The 18,866-nt window shown below is 38.5% G+C and overlaps 1 protein-coding gene across 7 annotated transcripts in view; it reads left to right on the plus strand.

Moving 5' to 3' along the window:
- The window catches only part of CDK7 (cyclin dependent kinase 7), a 32,560-nt gene that overhangs the window by 2,758 nt on the left and 10,936 nt on the right, over positions 1 to 18,866 (plus strand). Inside the window, exons 2-11 of one of the 7 annotated variants that reach the window (XM_037902942.2) lie at positions 979 to 1,042; positions 2,012 to 2,071; positions 3,346 to 3,379; positions 3,866 to 3,895; positions 8,694 to 8,761; positions 10,615 to 10,683; positions 13,646 to 13,756; positions 14,635 to 14,753; positions 16,210 to 16,309; positions 17,885 to 17,971. In XM_037902942.2, the coding sequence (XP_037758870.1) occupies positions 10,666 to 10,683; positions 13,646 to 13,756; positions 14,635 to 14,753; positions 16,210 to 16,309; positions 17,885 to 17,971 (435 nt within the window). In that variant the 5' untranslated portion in view covers positions 979 to 1,042; positions 2,012 to 2,071; positions 3,346 to 3,379; ... (1 more) ...; positions 8,694 to 8,761; positions 10,615 to 10,665. Of the gene's footprint in view, positions 1 to 978; positions 1,043 to 2,011; positions 2,072 to 3,318; positions 3,380 to 3,865; positions 3,896 to 8,163; positions 8,281 to 8,693; positions 8,762 to 10,614; positions 10,684 to 13,645; positions 13,757 to 14,634; positions 14,754 to 16,209; positions 16,310 to 17,884; positions 17,972 to 18,866 lie in introns of those variants that run through there. The other 6 variants (XM_037902940.2, XM_037902943.2, XM_037902941.2 and 3 more) reach the window with 6 other exon arrangements.

Below are 18,866 nucleotides of genomic sequence, written 5' to 3' on the forward strand. Positions count from 1 at the left end.
TTTAGACCCTACCATCTTGTTTTTTGACCACTTCTGTGCATTGATCTGGCTGACACCTGTGGCTTTTTTGGAGCAGTTACAATTAATTTAGAACTCAGCTTTGTGAATGCATAGTTACTCCTTCCAATGTGACTAGCCTTACCTTCCTCAGCAGTGAATTCCATTCATCCTTATGATGCCTGTTCACCTAACTTTGTTAGGTCAGTTAATTAGGTTTATTAGTGCCCAAGTCTTCTCTAGTCTTGATTAACCTAAATAAGCTGGTCATGTATATAAACCTTGTCACTTTATTCTTTTTTTTTTTTTTTTTTTTTTTTTTTGGTTCAGATCACTAACAAATCTATTAAACAGAACCTTGAGTCAATCCACTGATATCCGTGGTATCTTTATACAACACACACAATGGAGAGTCATATAGGCTTCTGTCTGTGGGTGGGCAATTCCAGTCTCTATCCATTTATTGTAGCTGGTATCTGCCAGAACGCTGGTTCCTGCTTTTACTCCATTACTGAGAAGGGCTTCTGCAGAGGAAAGAGCTATGCCATGTTTGCCCCAAGTATGGCAAGATCTATTTTGATAACTCATTGGATTTTCCAGAGCTGAAGGCCCTCCACCCAAAATATCCTTTTCCCCCCAAACCTTCAAGCTTCACATGAGACTATTAGCACTGTGTCCTAGGTGGTGGTAACTGAGGGCAAGGTAGTTTTGAGATGGAAAAGGTCCAACTCGCAGAGCACTCTAGAGATAAGGATCAGCGCCTTGAACTGGATCCAGAACTCTGGGGCGGGAATGGGACATGACTGTGAGCAGAACAGTGAACGTATCTACTCAGCGTGCACTTGTGGCCAAAAACCTAAACAATATTAGGATGCATAAGGAATGAGATGGAAAGTTATAAAATGCCATTGTAATATTTTCTGTATTAATCAGTGGTTTGCTCTCACCTAGAATAATGTATTCCCCTTTGTTATTTCTCAGAAAACTTCAGTATTCTGCTTGGATTAGAACTAGCAAGAAATCGCCACACAAGACACCTCTCTAGGTAAAACTAGCAAAGGGCTCATCAAACATTGCCTAACCAAGACACTTGAAAGCATCTAGCTAGCAGTCAAAGACCACAACTCATGTAAAAAAGAAGCTGATTATAACCTCTTATTTTGCCAACAGTGGTAACTGTGGAATTCACTCAGGTGGTCATTGGGGGAACCACAGCCTTTAGTAGTAACTAAACATTTACTATTTATTCAGTGCCTTAATTGACACATTCATTATCACTCTATGAGGATCTGCTCCCTGTAGGAGGCTGCTGTTCCTGCCCTGTATTTTTTTCTTCTCCATCCCCCTTCCTCTGCTTCTTTTCTCTCCTCTGCCTTTGGGCCAGTCTTCACTCCCACTCCCACTCCCTTTCCCATTCCATCTGCTAAAGTGATCAGCAGTGAAATAGTTAATGTTGACACTGAAGTCTCACTGGGATTTAGAGTTGACACACCAATGGTGACAGAGAGAGAGGGGGAGTTCATCTTTCTCAGTTACTGTTTTGGGTTGTCTGCAAACTCAGGCAGAGACCACAATACTGGTTATGGTCACGTTTGGAAGGCTTTCTTTGCTCCCTATGAGAGGTAGAAAGTTTTTAAATGTGAAAGCTTTGTTTCTGCACAATATGAGTGTTGTTTGGATCACACAAACACATCACAAAGGCTAGATCTGACCTGCTAGCCATATGTTGGACACCCCTGAATTAGATAAGAATATGCACAATTGTTATAGCTACTGCTAAAGAGTCTTCATAAAACTTCATGCTTCTGTGCTTAAGCCAATCTCTAATAGCAGTTAGAGCATAGTCACGAGGGGCAGGGTTTTTTATGTTGGCCACTGCTGAAGATGGGATACTGGACTTTAGGTTTGATCAAATATGGCAATTTCTTTGTCTCTGAAGAACACTAAATTATTCCTTACCTGTTATATGGTTAATATTATTGTAAACAAGGACTACTGTTTTTTCTTGTCTTAGTTTGCCACTGTTTATAAAGCAAGGGATAAGAACACCAATCAAATTGTTGCTATTAAAAAGGTGAGTGTTTTGTGTGCTGTTTTATGTACGTACTCCGCAATCAGGTATCTAGTTGCTCTTGAAACTGTTCAACGACTTTATCCATTTAAAGAGAAGCTGTGATTATTTATTCCTATGGCACCAACAGTGTGTTGGTTGGCCAGTTGGTTGGCCAGTCTGAATCAGCCATCTCAAATGTTCTTTCATAATGTAAAATGGTGGCTTCAACACCATTACATTTCTAGGTTTGTGATTGGTCACCCAGCTCAGAAGCTGGAATTTTAAATATTGCAGACAATATTTTGGAGGGCTGTTAGTTTTTTATTGCATGTTTGGGTTTTATTTTTTTTTAAAGTAATTCCAAACATAATGTTAAACTTTGGGTCTTCCACAGACTTGAGTATCCTCTTCAAAAGATGACTGTCTAATGTTTGTCCCCCTCAGATAGACCTTTTAGATGGTCTGGCTATTGGTGCTGGGGAAATCTTGCTTTTGACTGTCAGATTTCTGTAATTTAGCCTTTGGAGTAAAATGTTTACAGTGTAATTGCTCTTTTCTGATTTGAAACAACACAACCTGATGAGGTTACAGTAAATTGTAATGTTGAATATAAATGTTTTAGATATGCTTTGAGGGACTTTTACTAGGATGGAATTACCATAACGAAGAAGCAAGTATCCCTCAGCTTTGTCTGATAAGCAAAGTTGAGCCATTTCAATAATGCAGTCAGATTAAGTATTCATATTGTACTACTACTTCTCTACGACTGCTCCCATAAGGCTGTTGCTGTTTAAAATTGCCATCTAGAACAAACTTGTTTGCACTGAAGAATTGCTGTAAGATCACGCAAGGTTTTGTTGGTTAAAAAATAACTTCAGGACCGAAAAATGTTTGGCATGGGATAAATCTGGTAAAATCAGAATAGCCTGTAAATTTGAGGTGGCTTGCAACAACCATGTGGATGCCAGTCTTAATAAAATTCGTACTTGGCATGATTCACTTTCTTGGGAGAAGCCCATTACTGGTGTAATATGGCTTTGCAGGCCCAGACTGGGGTTCCAGTTACAAAACTCTTTGGTAAGATTGCATTATGTTTGGCTTTGGGAAACATAAACACCTGTTCCTTTTGTAAATGCCAAAGCTACAAATTCACTTTTAAAAATAAACTACTTAGCTATTTAAGATTTTTTGTTAACACTAAAACTCACTTTATCTTTGAGAAACTTATTGAGGTCTTCAGGTGTTGAGGAATGTGATTCTAATTACAGATAATACAGCACTTACTGTTTCTTTAGATTAAACTTGGACATAGATCAGAAGCTAAAGATGGTAAGTACTTAAAATACTTGTACACCATATCATGTTTTGTCTTTTTGCCTTTAGTGTGTTACTGTGAACTTCCTACAGTTGCTGTAGAGCAGTGAATTAGTTATGTCATCTGTCCTAGCTGGAAAAGTTGATAGCTATATTGACTGACTTATTGCTACTTCTTTGATGTAGCTTTTCCACAATAACCATACCCCAACACATACTGGGGGATGGAAAGAGAAACAAATATAAAACTCCTTATACTTTGTAGTGTTGAACATGATATAAAATCCTAGTGTCAAAACAATTGATTTCCATTATCTAAGATGAGAAGTAGATGTAAATGAAATATAAATAGTGGCAAATATATTGAATTTTAAAACTTTTCAGTTTTTAATAACCTTTGGCTAGTCACATAGTTAAATTAGTTTACAACATTGAGTTTACTGTGCCTTTAACTTCTTTCTCGTTTGATTTCCTACCCACATTTCTGTTGTTTTTTCATAGTGCTGTTGATGTGCATGGCACACTAGATTGGTAAGAAGCTAGTCCTTTTGTATTTCTTTTCACACTGGTGTCTCCTGGTTTAGTATCATTCATGTATTTTAATCCCAGTTAGCAGAAAGAAAATGATTGTAGGAAGAATTAGGCTTCAAGTATGTGTCCGTGTGCTTCTCTTTGTAGGTGCATATGTGCCTCATGCATGCAAGATCAGATTTTTTTGAATAGTGGTGTCTAGCAGGGCTTGTCATGCACACTATGCCTCCTTGTGCTCTCATGCAAGCGCATAAAAAGTAGGGCAGGCACAACCCTCCCTAAGATCACTCTGATTGTATGTGGCAGCAAGATGGAACCCAGAGAGTGTCCAACCCACTATTCTCTTCAGAGACCCTAAACAGGTTTTTTTAAACTTTTTTGGGGAAGAAATTTATCTTCACACTTTCATGCAAATGGTGTTCCCAAAAAGAGAGATGAAATCAACTGACCCCACTTTTCTCTGGGGTGAGGCACTTTGTGCCAGCTACACTTTCATGATGGATCCAAAACCTCAGGATTTCAGCTCTGGCATCCTGCGACAGGCACAGATGATGCCCCTTCTATCTAAGGGAGAGCCACATCCCAGGCAGGTGCTCTGTGTGCAAGTCTTTCTGTGCCATGATCCGGTGCAGGGGCACTTGGCTCAAGCTGCATTTCCCTGAGCAGTCCACGCTGGTTACTTCAGACCAAGAGATGATGGTTTCAGCCAGAGTGGGGCTAGATAAAGCAGCATTCGCCAGCACTCCATTGAGCACTACTCACATTTTATGGTCGGGGGTGGAAAAAACGCAAAAAGAGCAGTGTTAGTACTGATGATCTGACCACCTTAACATTGAAGTCCCCAGTGCATGAGACCTCAGCACTGACAATGCTGGCACCAGTGACTTTGGTTCTTATGCAGTTACCTTGACACCTCAGACAATACAATAACACCTATGCCTGCTCATAAACGGGATTCCAACTTGCATAGTTGTATTGAGCATAAGCATAGCCCTGAGACCAAAGAGAGGTCCCAGTTAGAGCACATGGAACGTCAGTCCTCCAAGAACACAGTCCCTAAGCAGCTGGGCAGAGCAAGAGACCTGACACTGATTCCGTTATTATGTTGGATCATATTAAAGAAGTTCTGTATTAAAATCACAAATGAGTTTGATTCCCCATAGTTTAAATTCCAGGGTATTACTAATTAAGAGGGCTCTTGGTACTGTTTCTCTCCCTCTGTGTGAAACTTGCAAGCTGCTAATTCTGTTAGTACGTTCTAAGACAGAGTGTTCTCAAAGCAATTCTTTGTAACAACTACTACTCACACAGAGAGAGACTCAAAGCAATACTCTGTAACAACTCCCTAGAGACTCCCCGCCCTTTTGTTTTATTCATCTCACTTTGTTAACAATTGTGATTAAAATAGAGATAGAGGATGTATGTGGATGGATGCTTGGTGTGGATAATAACTGAATGATCAGGGAGGCGCCAGCCTAAGAATCCAGTGTCCATCGGCTGAAGAAGGCGTCAAGTGGAAATAACCAGAGGACCCCCAGAGGGCAGACTGGAATCCACCCAACAGCCTCAAGAATGGGAGAACCAAAGAACAAGATAACATCTGGCAGCACGGAGCCATCAGAAATGTGCCATCTGCTGATTGATTTAGCAACAGCATGATGAAGCAATTCCCATAGACTGGCATAGGAAGAAATTCCTATAAAAATGAACTCTAGAAAGTGAGAACATTGGGGTCTGATTCTGCAAACCAACTTTCAGGAGCATCAGATGAACATCTGACACAGCCCTGCTCCCTCCTCATGTCCAGGCCACCTGGCCAGTGGCTTGGCATGAGCAACTCTAAGGCTGGTAACTATGATGATAACCTTGCAGAACCTGTGTGTGTGTGTGTGTGTGTGTATATGTATGAATGAATGTGTGAATAAATATGAAATTGAATGGAATTTTATAGCTATAACTAACTGCTTACTATGACTTTCTGTATTCACAATAAATGTGGCATTTTGCCTTTTCCCCTTTAATAGGATCCTGCTGGTTTTTATTTTATTGGTATAACAACTGTTACTTGTGATGGGGCTGAGCAAGGACCTAATGCTTTCTGTAGATGCACCCATATATCGTCCGCAAATGTTCCTAGTACGGAAGAGGTGGACTGGACTAGGACCGGTGCCTTGCCAGTTCCCTTTGAAGGGGATATACACACCTTGCCATTGCCTGTATATTCTTGTCAGCATTGAACAGAGATCCTTTGCCCCTGCCAATGGAGAATGATCCTAAAGAGGGCACAAGGAAGCCCTCATTCAGAGCACTGAGTGCTGCGCCAAATGGCATGGGAGTGACACTGGGTCAGCCAACACAGCCGGTACCCATGTAATGTTCCATCTTGGCCATACTGGTCTTACTGGGGCCTGTCCTCCCACACCAGATGATCAGAAGGTTGTGGTGCCGCCACCTGTTGCAGAACTGAATTGGTGGAAGGAACCCAGGAACATACATGGAGTGGTACCATCAAGTACCGGTTGGGAAGCCCACCTTAACAATCTACAAATTCAAGAGATTTTTGTCCTCCGAAGACATGGGGTTCCACATCAAGCCATCAGGTTAGCCTGTAATCCCACCGTGGATATCTTGTAGGACGACAGCTCTGCAACATGCTACGTAAACAAATGAAGAGAGATATGCTCATTTCATCTCTGTCTGGAAGCCATCAAGCTCTGGACATGGTGCCACCAATACTGGAGAACGTCAATGTCTCCATCTCCCAGGTGTCGGCATCAACCTGGCAGACTTCCTAAGCAGGCAGACAATTACCACCGTGCCACGTGCTAGAACTTTTGTCCAGAGTAGGCATGAGATTGGGGTTGCTACCAGGTGCCGCCTTTCTGCAGTGGTCCCAAGGCCTATTTTTTGCCTTTCCACCAATTCCCCTGACCCTCAAGATGACTTCCAAAATCAAAAGGGACAAAGCCAAGATTATTCTCATAGCTCCCTGCTGACTGAGGCAGTCTTGGCTCACAAACCTGCTACAAATGTCCATCCTGCCTCTGATCCAGCTCCCAGACTGCCTAGACCTCCTCTTACAAGACCACGGCAAGATACTCCATCCAGACCTGAAGCCCCTGCATCTATTCTATGGCTATTGGCTAACTAAGTACCACAGATATAGAATGCTTCCTACAGGTCCAGGAAATCCTGATACATACCAGGAAAACATCTACCACAATATATTCATCTAATTGGAAGAGCTTCTCAATGTGAGCATTGGTCCAGGCCTCAGTACTGAACATTCTCTATGACTTGTTGCATTTAAAATAGGCTGGCCTTTTGTTAATCTCTTGGGGTCCACCTTACATCCACCTATTCAGTGGTGCTGGCCTTTTCTCACCCCGCAATATCTAAATTTTCCAAAGGGTTGCTGCACACTTACCCACTGTTCAGAGAACAGAATCTTGCCTGAGACCTCAGTTTAGTCTCTCTGAGTCTCATGGAGACCTCATTCCAACCTCTCACAGAATGCAGCTTACACCACCTACCTCTGAAGATGGTCTTCCTAGTGACTATTGCCTCAGTCAGAAGATTGAGTGAGCTTCAGTCACTTATGTCCAAACTCCCCATACCACATTACATAAGCACAAAGTGATGTTGCAACTTCACTTGAAGTTCATTCCTAAGAGTGTCTCAGAATTTTATCTAAGCCAGTCAATCAAACTTCCTTTGTTTTTTTTTTCAAAGCCACACTCAGCACTGGGAGTGTGTGCATGTCCATGACTTGGCTTCATTATATTGATAGCACCAAACCATGCACTTCATATTTCTAGCCATAGGTGGGCACTTTAAAGGTCAACCTGTCTCTTCGCAAAGAATATTGAAATGGATAACACAATATATCTTGCTGTGTTACTTGCTGGCTGGTGTATCTCTCCCATCAAACATGACTTGCTCCACCAGAGCACAAGCAACATCCTCCACTTGCTTTAGGAATGTTCCAATACTGCTGCCTTAGACTTCTAATGTGGAGTAACCCACTAACCTTTGTCAAACACTGTCTTGGACTTAGCTACCAGGTCAGCTGCCAAGCTTGGGAGCGCAGTATTTCAATCCCTGTTTTACTGATATAGCTGCAACTTATTCCCACCATCCTGAAGACGATACTACTTGACTGTCACATACAGTGGGATCTACACTAACATGTACTTGAAGGAAGAATGATTACATACACTACAATAACTCTCTGGTTCTTTGATATCTTATCGGTGTGGATCGCACAGGTTACATGAGGCACAGAGTGCATATGCTGCCATGATGGACATTGCTATTCAAAAGAATCTCCTCTCTCATGGATGATACACATGTACAACCACAGTGGGATCCACAGTTACTGCTGGGTAAGTAACCATTTTTTAAAAAGCCTTAATTGTTTGATAGGTCAAGATTTGGTATACTCTTCTAGGTCTATGCCAAAACTTCTCTATTTTGCCAAAAGGGGGCATACACTGCTATAGAAACAATCACATCCTAAGGTGTGAGAATTTCCACCTACTTGTAGATGTGAAGTATTTACTGTTGTCTGCTGTGACAGTGATGCATACCCAACTTTGAATTACAGTGATGTACTTAGTTGCAATTCTACAAACTTAATGCATTTTTTCTTGCTCTGTAGTCTAGATCATAATTTCTCAAACAATCATAAATGACCAACAACATTCAAAAGAAACTGAATTAGAAATTCTTATTGGTAGCTAAATTGAAGTTTTTATTTTCTGCTCCTGCCTTTGATGTGATATTTCTTTTAATGTAGGAATCAACAGAACAGCCTTGAGGGAGATAAAATTGTTACAGGAGCTAAGCCATCCAAATATCATTGGTGTAAGTATAAAATGAGTACTACTTGTGGCACCTGCAGTATGTCAGTCCCTGAATACTGTAGATATAAAACAGTATATCCACAAAGACTTACTGCTGTGATCATGAAAATTTTTATCTTAATTCTTATACTGGCCATCTTGCAAGTTGGCAAACCATGATAAAATATTAACTTTAATAAAAAGGCAGGTCTCAAAATCCACATGCATTTTTGCCAAGGGTTAGTTGGAAACTTTTGCTGTTTAGGTGGGGGGAGAGTTGCAAATCCTGAAATTCAAATTTAAAAATAAAATTGATTGTTAATCAATGCAGTGTGGCATTTCCCTGACTTTTTGCATGTTGTCTTGCCTCTGTTGCTACTCCACTTTCCTAAGCAACAGCCCCGTGAAACTGACAAGGTCTGTTCAGTTTCACTAATGCTATTTAAAATCCAGTGGGCAGCAGTGTAATACTTGTAGTTCAGAGCGTGCATTTTTTTAGTTTTTTGACTTTCAGCTTCAGATAAATGTTTGTAAAGGTAAGTACTAGTGATGGGTGATTCTCTAAACGGTTGGTTCAGATAGACGTACAAAAGTTCAGGTGCTTTATTTAAATATTTTCCATGGAAGTATACTGTTCTTGCTGGATCTCAAGCCCATTCTTACAGCGTTTCCATACTTGTAGCTGAAACCAGGAGGTGCTCAAACACATGAATTAAAAAGCAGTTAACTTGACTGCAAACATTCAAAAAAGGCTTTAGCTTGTATGTTCTCTAACTCATTTCAGCATCTTTACTAGGATGGGCAAAACTGTTTGAGTCTTTGACAGATAACTTGCAAACTTAGACGTTCTTAATTGTCCACTTATGAACTGAAGTCCTAAATGCTGAATTATGGCCAAGAACAGTTTGCCAAAACCATACAAAACTGAATCCATGCAAGCAGGGACCACGGGTGCCTGATAATAGTGGGGGGGCGGGGGCAGAGGGGGGCATGCTCAGTACAAGCCAAGCAGCAAATGGGGAGGGGGGGAAGGAGGCATGTGACCCTCCCCTTATGCCTCCCCTCTACACTCAAGAATAGGTAAAGCATTTTTGAAAGAGCAAGAACAAGGAAGAGACTCCATCATGCTCTTGTCTGCTCTGTTAATTTTTGATATAACTCCCACTGTAGTTCAGGCTGTGAAGGTAATCCTATTTTATAGGAGTGTCTAACTCTGTTGTTAAAATATTCTTGGTAAAATGTAGTAATTCATTGATATCTTGCTTTCCACAACCAGCTCTCTGTACAGCTTTTCGTGAGTGATGTGCCCAAATACTTGGATGCTAACATTGAACCTGTATTGTTAAATTTATTCACCTAAATTTGGGGTTTTGCTGATTATGTACTATATGTAGCCTATCACTTTTTAAACAAACTTTACATTTGTGGATAATCCTAGCACTATACCCAGACATTCAAACACTCTTTTCTTAACCTGTGTATTATATATTTTTTTAACATTATCTTTAATAAATTTTAATTCTGTACAACTAGTACACCTTCCATTCAGGATCTCTTTTTTACAAAGACAAATTTAAGCCCCTTAACTTCCTTGTGAAGTGGGTTGGAATGGTCATTTCTGCTTTACAGATTGGGAAACTAAGACAGCGTTTGTAATTTTCTTATGGACACATAGCAAGAAAGACAGCCTGAATGTCAGATTTCCCCATACTGCCCTCTAATCGCTACAGTATGTTCTCTTCCCTATATGTGCAACCCTGCTCCCCCATCCTGAAAACCCTCACAACACATACTGAAGTGTCACAGCATTAAAATATTAAAAGTACTCTGCAGTCAAATATATTTTTCATTTTGTGGTGTATTTTGGTTTTCCAGCTTCTTGATGCATTTGGACACAAATCCAATATTAGTCTGGTCTTTGATTTTATGGAAACAGATCTAGAGGTAAGACTGCTTTAGCTGTTGCCTTCTTTTGATTCAATACTTGGAATGTTTTAATTTTCAATATTGTGTACAAAACCATTGAAATACTGGAAACCGTGATAATGTATTCCTTTTTCATATTGATATGCAGATGGTATCTCCAAGTAAATGCATTCCGAAAATACTTATATCAAGAAAGATTAGTGATTTGTATTTGTAAGACATCAGAATCTGTAACATGAATTAGACAAATACAACTTTGTCAGTTCAGGTCGTATCTTTTTAAAATCTGTTTTATAGTATATTAACATTCATGCATTCTTAATTAGGATGCAATGCTTTACTTTTTAATACTGCTCTAGACTGTCAGTAGGCTTTTGTCAAGAAATAGTTTATTAATCTCATATTTGTGTAGTATTAACGTTTTGAGACCCCAGTCGTAGACCAGGACCTCGTTGTGCTAGACAATGTACAATCAGTTACTGAATTTTGTAATTAGTAGTAATAGGCATGCAATCCTGTTTGAATCTGTTCTGTTAACCTGTGAATTGGGTGCATTCCAAGAAATATAGATCACATATTATCCATGGATAGTTTTCTGTTTTGCTGATGCTTGATCCCTATTGGAGTCTACATGAGTAAATCTTCTCAGGGGATTTGATATCATATGTTTTGAAGACTGTAGTAGGCAAGAGTGCCTGTTAAGTCAATGATGGTTGTGCATGTGCAGTGACTATCCATGCTTTATAGGGAAAAGAGCTTAGTTTAATGGCAGTAATATGTCATATATAATGCAGTGAGCTGCAAGAAGAGCATATACAAACATTAAAACACTAGTTGTCTGTTTCACTAATCTGTAATGCCTGTCATAAAGGAAGATCTGCTTCAACTAGAGGAATACAAGATCAAAACAAAGTTAATATATTACTAAACAAAATGAAAGTTTTTTGCTAATAGCAATGTTTACCCTTTCCTTGATGATGATGTGCTCCAAATACTCATAGGAAATCAAGCTGAGACTTGTAAAATATCAACTATTAGTTTTGATCTATGTATTTTCCTAATATGTTTACTTAGTTTTGAATTTTATAGATAAGTAAAGTTAAATCTATTTGTCTAGTGACAAACTAGGACAAGGAAAAACAAAGCATTCATTTGTATTTTGGTAGCATCCAGAAGACCCAGCTGGGATCAGGATCTGTAGTGATTAGCATTGTACGACATATAAGAACATAAGAATGGCCATACTGGGTCAGACCAAAGGTTCATCCAGCCCAGTATCCTGTCTACCGACAGTGGCCAATGCCAGGTGCCCCAGAGGGAGTGAACCTAACAGGTAATGATCAAGTGATCTCTCTCCTGCCATCCATCTCCACCCTCTGACGAACAGAGGCTAGGGACACCATTCCTTACCCATCCTGGCTAATAGCTATTAATGGACTTAACCTCCATGACTTTATCCAGTTCTCTTTTAAACCCTGTTATAGTCCTAGCCTTCACAACCTCCTCAGGCAAGGAGTTCCACAGGTTGATTGTGCGCTGAGTGAAGAAGAACTTCCTTTTATTTGTGTTAAACGTGCTGCCCATTAATTTCATTTGGTGGCCCCTAGTTCTTATATTATTGGAACAAGTAAATAACTTTTCCTTATTCACTTTCTCCACACTACTCATGATTTTATAGACCTCAATCATATCCCCCCTTAATCTTCTATTTTCCAAGCTGAAAAGTCCTATCCTCTTTAATCTCTCCTCATATGGGACCCATTCCAAACCCCTAATCATTTTAGTTGCCATTTTCTGAACCTTTTCTAATGCCGGTATATCCTTTTTGAGATGAGGGGACCACATCTGTATGCAGTATTCAAGATGTGGGCATACCATGGATTTATATAAGGGCAATAAGATATTCTCCATCTTATTCTCTATCCCTTTTTTAATGATTCCTAACATCCTGTTTGCTTTTTTGACTGCTGCTGCACACTGCATGGATGTCTTCAGAGAACTATCCACGATGACTAAAATCTTTCTCCTGATTAGTTGTAGCTAAATTAGCCCCCATCATATTGTATAGTTGGGGTTATTTTTTTCCAATGTGCATTACTTTACGTTTATCCTCATTAAATTTCATTTACCAAGTTTTCATATAGAAAACTTAATGCAGTCTAAGAACTATTTTAGATATTTTACAAATTTCAACTTGAATTTTTAAGCGTGTTGGGAAATGGAAGCTACTGTAGGAATGCAAAGCATTATTCCTAGAAAACAAGTGGAGGGAGCAGTGTGTAGAGGCAGAGAGAATGTTTAAAAAATAGGATGGAGCAAGTTCATGAAAGCTATACAAAAAAGTGGAGGCCATTTTTACTTGGATTCTGAAACAAGTGGATTTGTTAAAATGGTAGTCAATAGGTCATACCTACATGTGTCTGCAGAGGGCTCTTGTGCTCTGCCAAGGCTAGAGTCCTGGAGCTATACTGAAGGAAGGTAAAATAGTTCAGGCAGAGCACACACAAGTATAAATGAGGATTTATGTGAGGGACTTACCACAATAGCATATGCGGTATATTTTGTTGAGGTGGTAGAGTTATAGTTAAGCATATTCCTTTTGCCTAAGAGAGGCACTTTAGCTCTTGAAATAACTAGCTGGAAGAAGTTGAGATTTCAGATCAAGCTTATATGGTCATGCGGGTAGAGAAAACATGGAGTCAATGTCAACTTAACAGAAATATGGTATCCGGAATAGCTGTGGTCTCCATTTCAATTTCTGTTCTCCAGTGTAGTTAGCTATAACTTTTTTTGCTAGAGAAACTTAAGAATTTCAACTACTTTTTACATAACTCAGTGGCATAGAATCTTATTAGCAATTGCACCTCGTAACATTCAACTTTGCTTAAAGGAAAATAGTAACATTAAGCAAAGAGAATTGTAATATAATTAAACATAGTTAGATTTTTGGTAGAGAGTTTCATAACATGCTTTTTCCCAGGTTATAATAAAGGATAGTAGTCTTGTGCTGACACAATCTCACATCAAAGCATATATGCTGATGACACTTCAAGGACTGGAATATTTACATCAGCACTGGATTCTACACAGGGTAAGTAAGAATATTCTAAAAGGAACAAAGTCCCTTTCAGTAAAAGAGTTGCTAAAGGAAACTTTACACCCTGTAACAAAATGGTGACACTTTTTGGTAGAGCTTAGTAGATCCAAAAGTAATCTCTCTGTAAAGTCCATGTAGCATAGTTTTATAAAAGGGCGGGGGGCATGGGCGGGCGCTGAGGGGAGAAGGAAAACTTTAGTGGTTTTTATTATGGAGACACAATTCCAATGCCTGCAGCCCAATAGCTGAGAAACCCTACAATAACAATCCACTGTACAGTTAGGAAAGTATTCCTATTTACTTATGAAAGTCTTCCATTTCAAAATTGCAGTAGAGTACTGTATAATGGTACTTTAAATCTTTTGATTGCAACTCTTATCTTGGCTGTTCTGAACTGGAAAGCACCAACTTATTGTGATGAAATAAATGACTAAATGGAGTTTAATAAAAAGGGCTGGTTTCAAGTGTGTAGTAGAAGGCTGCTAAATTCCTAGTTAATATATTTTAAAAATCAATTCAAATAAAACTAGTGTACTGCACTTCAGGGAGCAAATGCATCTCTAAAACTTTTGTGGTAACCGTCAGAGTAATGCCACAAAACTAAACTGCTGCTCTTTGGCAGCAAAGATATGGCCACACTTAAATCAGCTTTTTAAAGGTGTTTGGAAAATCTGCAGCTCAAGTAGCAGAAGCACTACAGCCAAAGACACTCATAGGTGTAATGCAAAGTTTATTTTTGCAAAAGGGGCTTTCTATAAAGATAGAAGCTTGTCTCCTAGAATAACTTTAATAAAAGAGTGCCGGGGAGCTCCTTATTAGTCATGCTTTTATTGATACAGTAAATTTTATTGTCTTTGTCCCTTTCTTGACAGGATCTCAAACCAAACAATTTGTTACTAGATGAAAATGGAGTTCTAAAATTGGCTGACTTTGGCTTGGCAAAATCTTTTGGAAGCCCAAATAGAGTCTATACACACCAGGTAGTAACAAGGTAAGAAATAAAGCACTCTGCTTGGCTGTTGAATAGATGGGTATCTTGTAAAATCAGCTCTGTGCACAAGCCCAAGAGCTAACTTTATAAGACTGTGGCAATGGGAACCTGAATAACTGCTATAAAAGCTGACCTCAGTGCTTTGCAAGGTTATCTAATTGCTTTTGAGAACTGCCAGTAAAAAGGATTTTTGTATCTGTGTTGGTCCCAGGATATTAGAGAGACAAGGTGGGTGAAGTAATATCTTTTATTGGACCAAATTCTCTTGATGAGAGAGACAAGCTTTTGAGCTTACACTGAGCTCTTCTTCAGGTCACATGTGTAAGCTTGAAAGCTAGTCTTTCCAGGAGAATTTGGTCCAATAAAAAAATATTACCTCACCCACTGTCTCCATAAAAACGATTATGGAATACACGCCTATACAAGATCTTCTGTAACTCTAGTGTAGTCTTTTCTTCAGAAACACAAGGAAATATGTACACTAGTCTTGAGTCTGGTTGTAGTTAACTTCTGAAACAATGAGGCTTATGCTCTTTATTTTTTATATATTAACCAGATTATTTGCCCTAAATGTAGTAGTCCTAAACACTCACTCATTTGCCTCTTAAGGTAACTAAATGGTCTTAATTGACATCAGATAGATCTGTTGGTTTTTTTTTAAATATTTAATACACACTTCTAAAAACAGAGTGGGGGTGCAAGGCACAACTGAACTGCCAGAATATTTTTTTTGTTTGTCTACACTAATATGAATAGTTGGGATTTATTTTAAATATCTTTTTCTAATGGAAGAAATGGAAGCTAGATTTGTTATAGATGTTTGATTAATGGAAGAAATGAGATGATGCTTCCAAATGTTGGCTATTATGCCATCTACTAAGTTGTGCTTGAATACTAGTGTATTCATCACTGCAAGCGGAATCTAATTAAGATGTTATCTTCATGTGTCAGGTAAACTGAATTGTTCTAGGCAGGGATACTAGCTACTTTGTGTTAATAGTAACTGCCAGGATTCATTCTACACAAGAATCTCAGCACTTAGATCATCAGTGGCTGTCTCTGTGACTTTTGAGGTCTGGATATTGGCAGGAATTTTGATGCCTACTTGTTTTGTTTCCTGACAAATAACCTTGATTGTTTTTCGTTATTCAGACTGCCAGTTATCCTCTGTCTTTTGAGTTTGCAGTCCAATTGTTTGCTAAGTGCAAATATGAACTGCAATTTCACTTCATTTTGGGGAGGTGTGTACAGCATTGGGATGTTGAACCACATCCTTAAAGGGAAAAAAGCTCTCTCCAAGATGTAGATCTTTTCAGGAATTAAATTGATGATAAATATCCAGGGAGTGAGCAATAAACATTCTCTAACACTTCTGCTCAGTTAAATACTTTATTTATTTGCATTACTGTATTATACAAATTATCCTTGCTTGAAAGTGTTCCTGCTTGCTTTTCAGGTGGTATCGAGCACCTGAGCTACTGTTTGGTGCTAGAATGTATGGTGTAGGTGTAGATATGTGGGCTGTTGGCTGTATCTTAGCAGAACTACTTCTTAGGGTAAGCCTCGAACACAAATATTTCTGTTAATCTATAATATAATATAGCTCTTGTACATAGGTTCTTATGTACTTCTTTAGTATTTTAACCTTTGACATTTATAACCCCATACTATCTATTTTAATTAATCATTAACAGAAATCCGATATCTCATCTCAATCACTTTTATTAGCAAAGTCATGCATTGCTTGTATATCACTAGTGACTCTCATTCCATATGCACTGAAGTACAATGTCTAGGAATGTTAAAAGTATGTACTAACTTTCCGTGTGTTGTCCTTCCCCTACTAACCATGGATCGGCAGAACAAAGTTTAATGTCAACATCTGTCTAACTTTAAATGTGGTGGTTCTCAGATTTTGTGCATGGATCATAGCTCTTCCTTGCGCTTTTTTTTTTTTGCTAGTGACTGACTCATTTAAGTGTGCCCCTTACAATACAGTTCCTTAGGAAAAAAGGTGGAGGAGGAGAATAAAATTCTTTCCACTTTTGTTCAAAAAGCTAAACTCTCTTTAAAGTAGGATAAGCTTGAGAGAAATGATGTTGATATTTAGGAGGCTTAATGATGGAAAGGGTAGTGTCCTATTGGACCATCTAATCCAATCCTGCAATGCAGGATACTGCACTACAGCATACTTGCTGTTACTTTGTCTAGTTTTAGACAATTTTAAGAAACTTTTATCCAAAATGTCTCTTAAACAGAAAATACTGAGAGGAAAATATAAACTAAATGTCACAAAAACATTGGGTGTCCCCTTTGCCTTGATTTTTTTTAATGAATATCTTAGTACACTGACTTTTCCGTTTTGATTTCAGTTACCCTCACTGTTATCTATTAATGTGTTAAGCGTGAAGAATTAGATAATATTAATAGTCACCTTATTCTTCAACTTCTGTCGCAGAACTCTATCTTCTGCCTTTGGCCTAATTCAGTCTGCCATGTACTTACAATACACAATTTCCTCCTCTACTTCCAATGTAGTTTAAACTTGACAAACACTGGTTAGGCAATTTCTAACCCAGTGAATCAGTACCCCGTTAGTTTTGCTTGAGTGGAAATCATTTAATTCCTAGTATGGTCATCACAAGATTCATTCAGAAGTTCTGAATACGAAACCTAGATAGTCTCCAGTATCAGTCTTCCTCTTTCTTCCCTAGTTGTGGGCATTCGAAAGATCACAAAGTGACTGAGGAAAAAATTAAAACATGCAACTATACAGATTTAGGTTGCTTAACATGGTATGTTTAACTTTTTAGTAGGTTAAAAAGAGGCATACCTTTGTACAATCTCACTTACGTAATGGTTGTTTAGCTTCATAATAGAAAATCTAGTGATGAGGTTAATGATGTCATGCATAAATGTAAACGGCATTTGAAACCTATTTCGACATTATGGTGAAGCCCCAAGCATTCCATCAGTGCCCATCTACAGCCAGTTAGTATCCAAAGCTATGTTACTGTAACAGTAGAATACGTTCACAAAGGGAAAAATCAAAGTTGTTCCCTGGGAGTCCAAGTTCAGAAGTTGATTTAAACCTTTAAATTAAAATGGCTGTTGTGTTTGCCTTCTTACAGGTTCCTTTTTTGCCAGGAGACTCTGATCTTGATCAGCTGACAAAAATATTTGAAACGCTGGGGACTCCAACAGAAGACCAGTGGCCTGTAAGTCCTTTAGTTAACAAACCTATCTCAGCATTCTCTTTTTATATTACTGTCAACTGCTTGAATTAAATTTAAACTTGTACCAAAATATTTGGTAATTACTTTTAAAAGATTGTTAGCGGAATTTACAAAACAAAGTGCAGAGGACAGTTAGTTGGGGTTTCCAAAACTGCTATTTGGATTAGACACCTGCTAATATAATAGCATGTGGTAATTTAAGAGTGAAACTAGAACTTCTCATGATACTTTCATCATATGATGATAGCCATGGGACACATGGAAGAGTGATAATTTAATGCTTTTTCATTTAATCTTGTTTGATATAGTCAGGTAGTTTGTAGGCATTTGCAAATGCATTTTGATTCGAAACAGTTATATGCTGTCATAGCATAATTCAAAAGGAAGTGTTTAAAGATTCTTGCAATATTTTATCATGTTCTTGGTGCTTAATGAAAATTTTATCCTTGAAGAAATTCTTGTTTGTAGGATACTTGGCCAAAAGAGAGGATATATTCTGAAATTAATTCACAAATCTTCAAAATTAAGAATCTTCATTCCCTCACTTCTGTAAACTATACAAGAGAGATGTAATTCATTCATTCATCATGTTTACTGCCACTTTAACATGCTGTGGTGTGCTTGGTTAAAACTTACTGCAGTATAAATGATGTTGCTAGAAATATTTAGCATCATTTGGCTATTAAGTTTATCAATGTAACTTTGCATGATATTGGGGGAAGAAGAGAGGTGACTTGCAAACTGCATGAAAACAACAGTAAGATATGCATTATTGCAACTTGAACAGGTGTTAATCTGTTTGGCTCAATTCTTTTTTCAAAATTATTCAGTTTCCCACTCCAGAAGCAGTTGCAGAGTATTACTTATGCGGAACATA

Source organism: Chelonia mydas, chromosome 5 (genome assembly GCF_015237465.2).
Source record: "Chelonia mydas isolate rCheMyd1 chromosome 5, rCheMyd1.pri.v2, whole genome shotgun sequence".
NCBI lineage: Eukaryota > Metazoa > Chordata > Testudines > Cheloniidae > Chelonia > Chelonia mydas.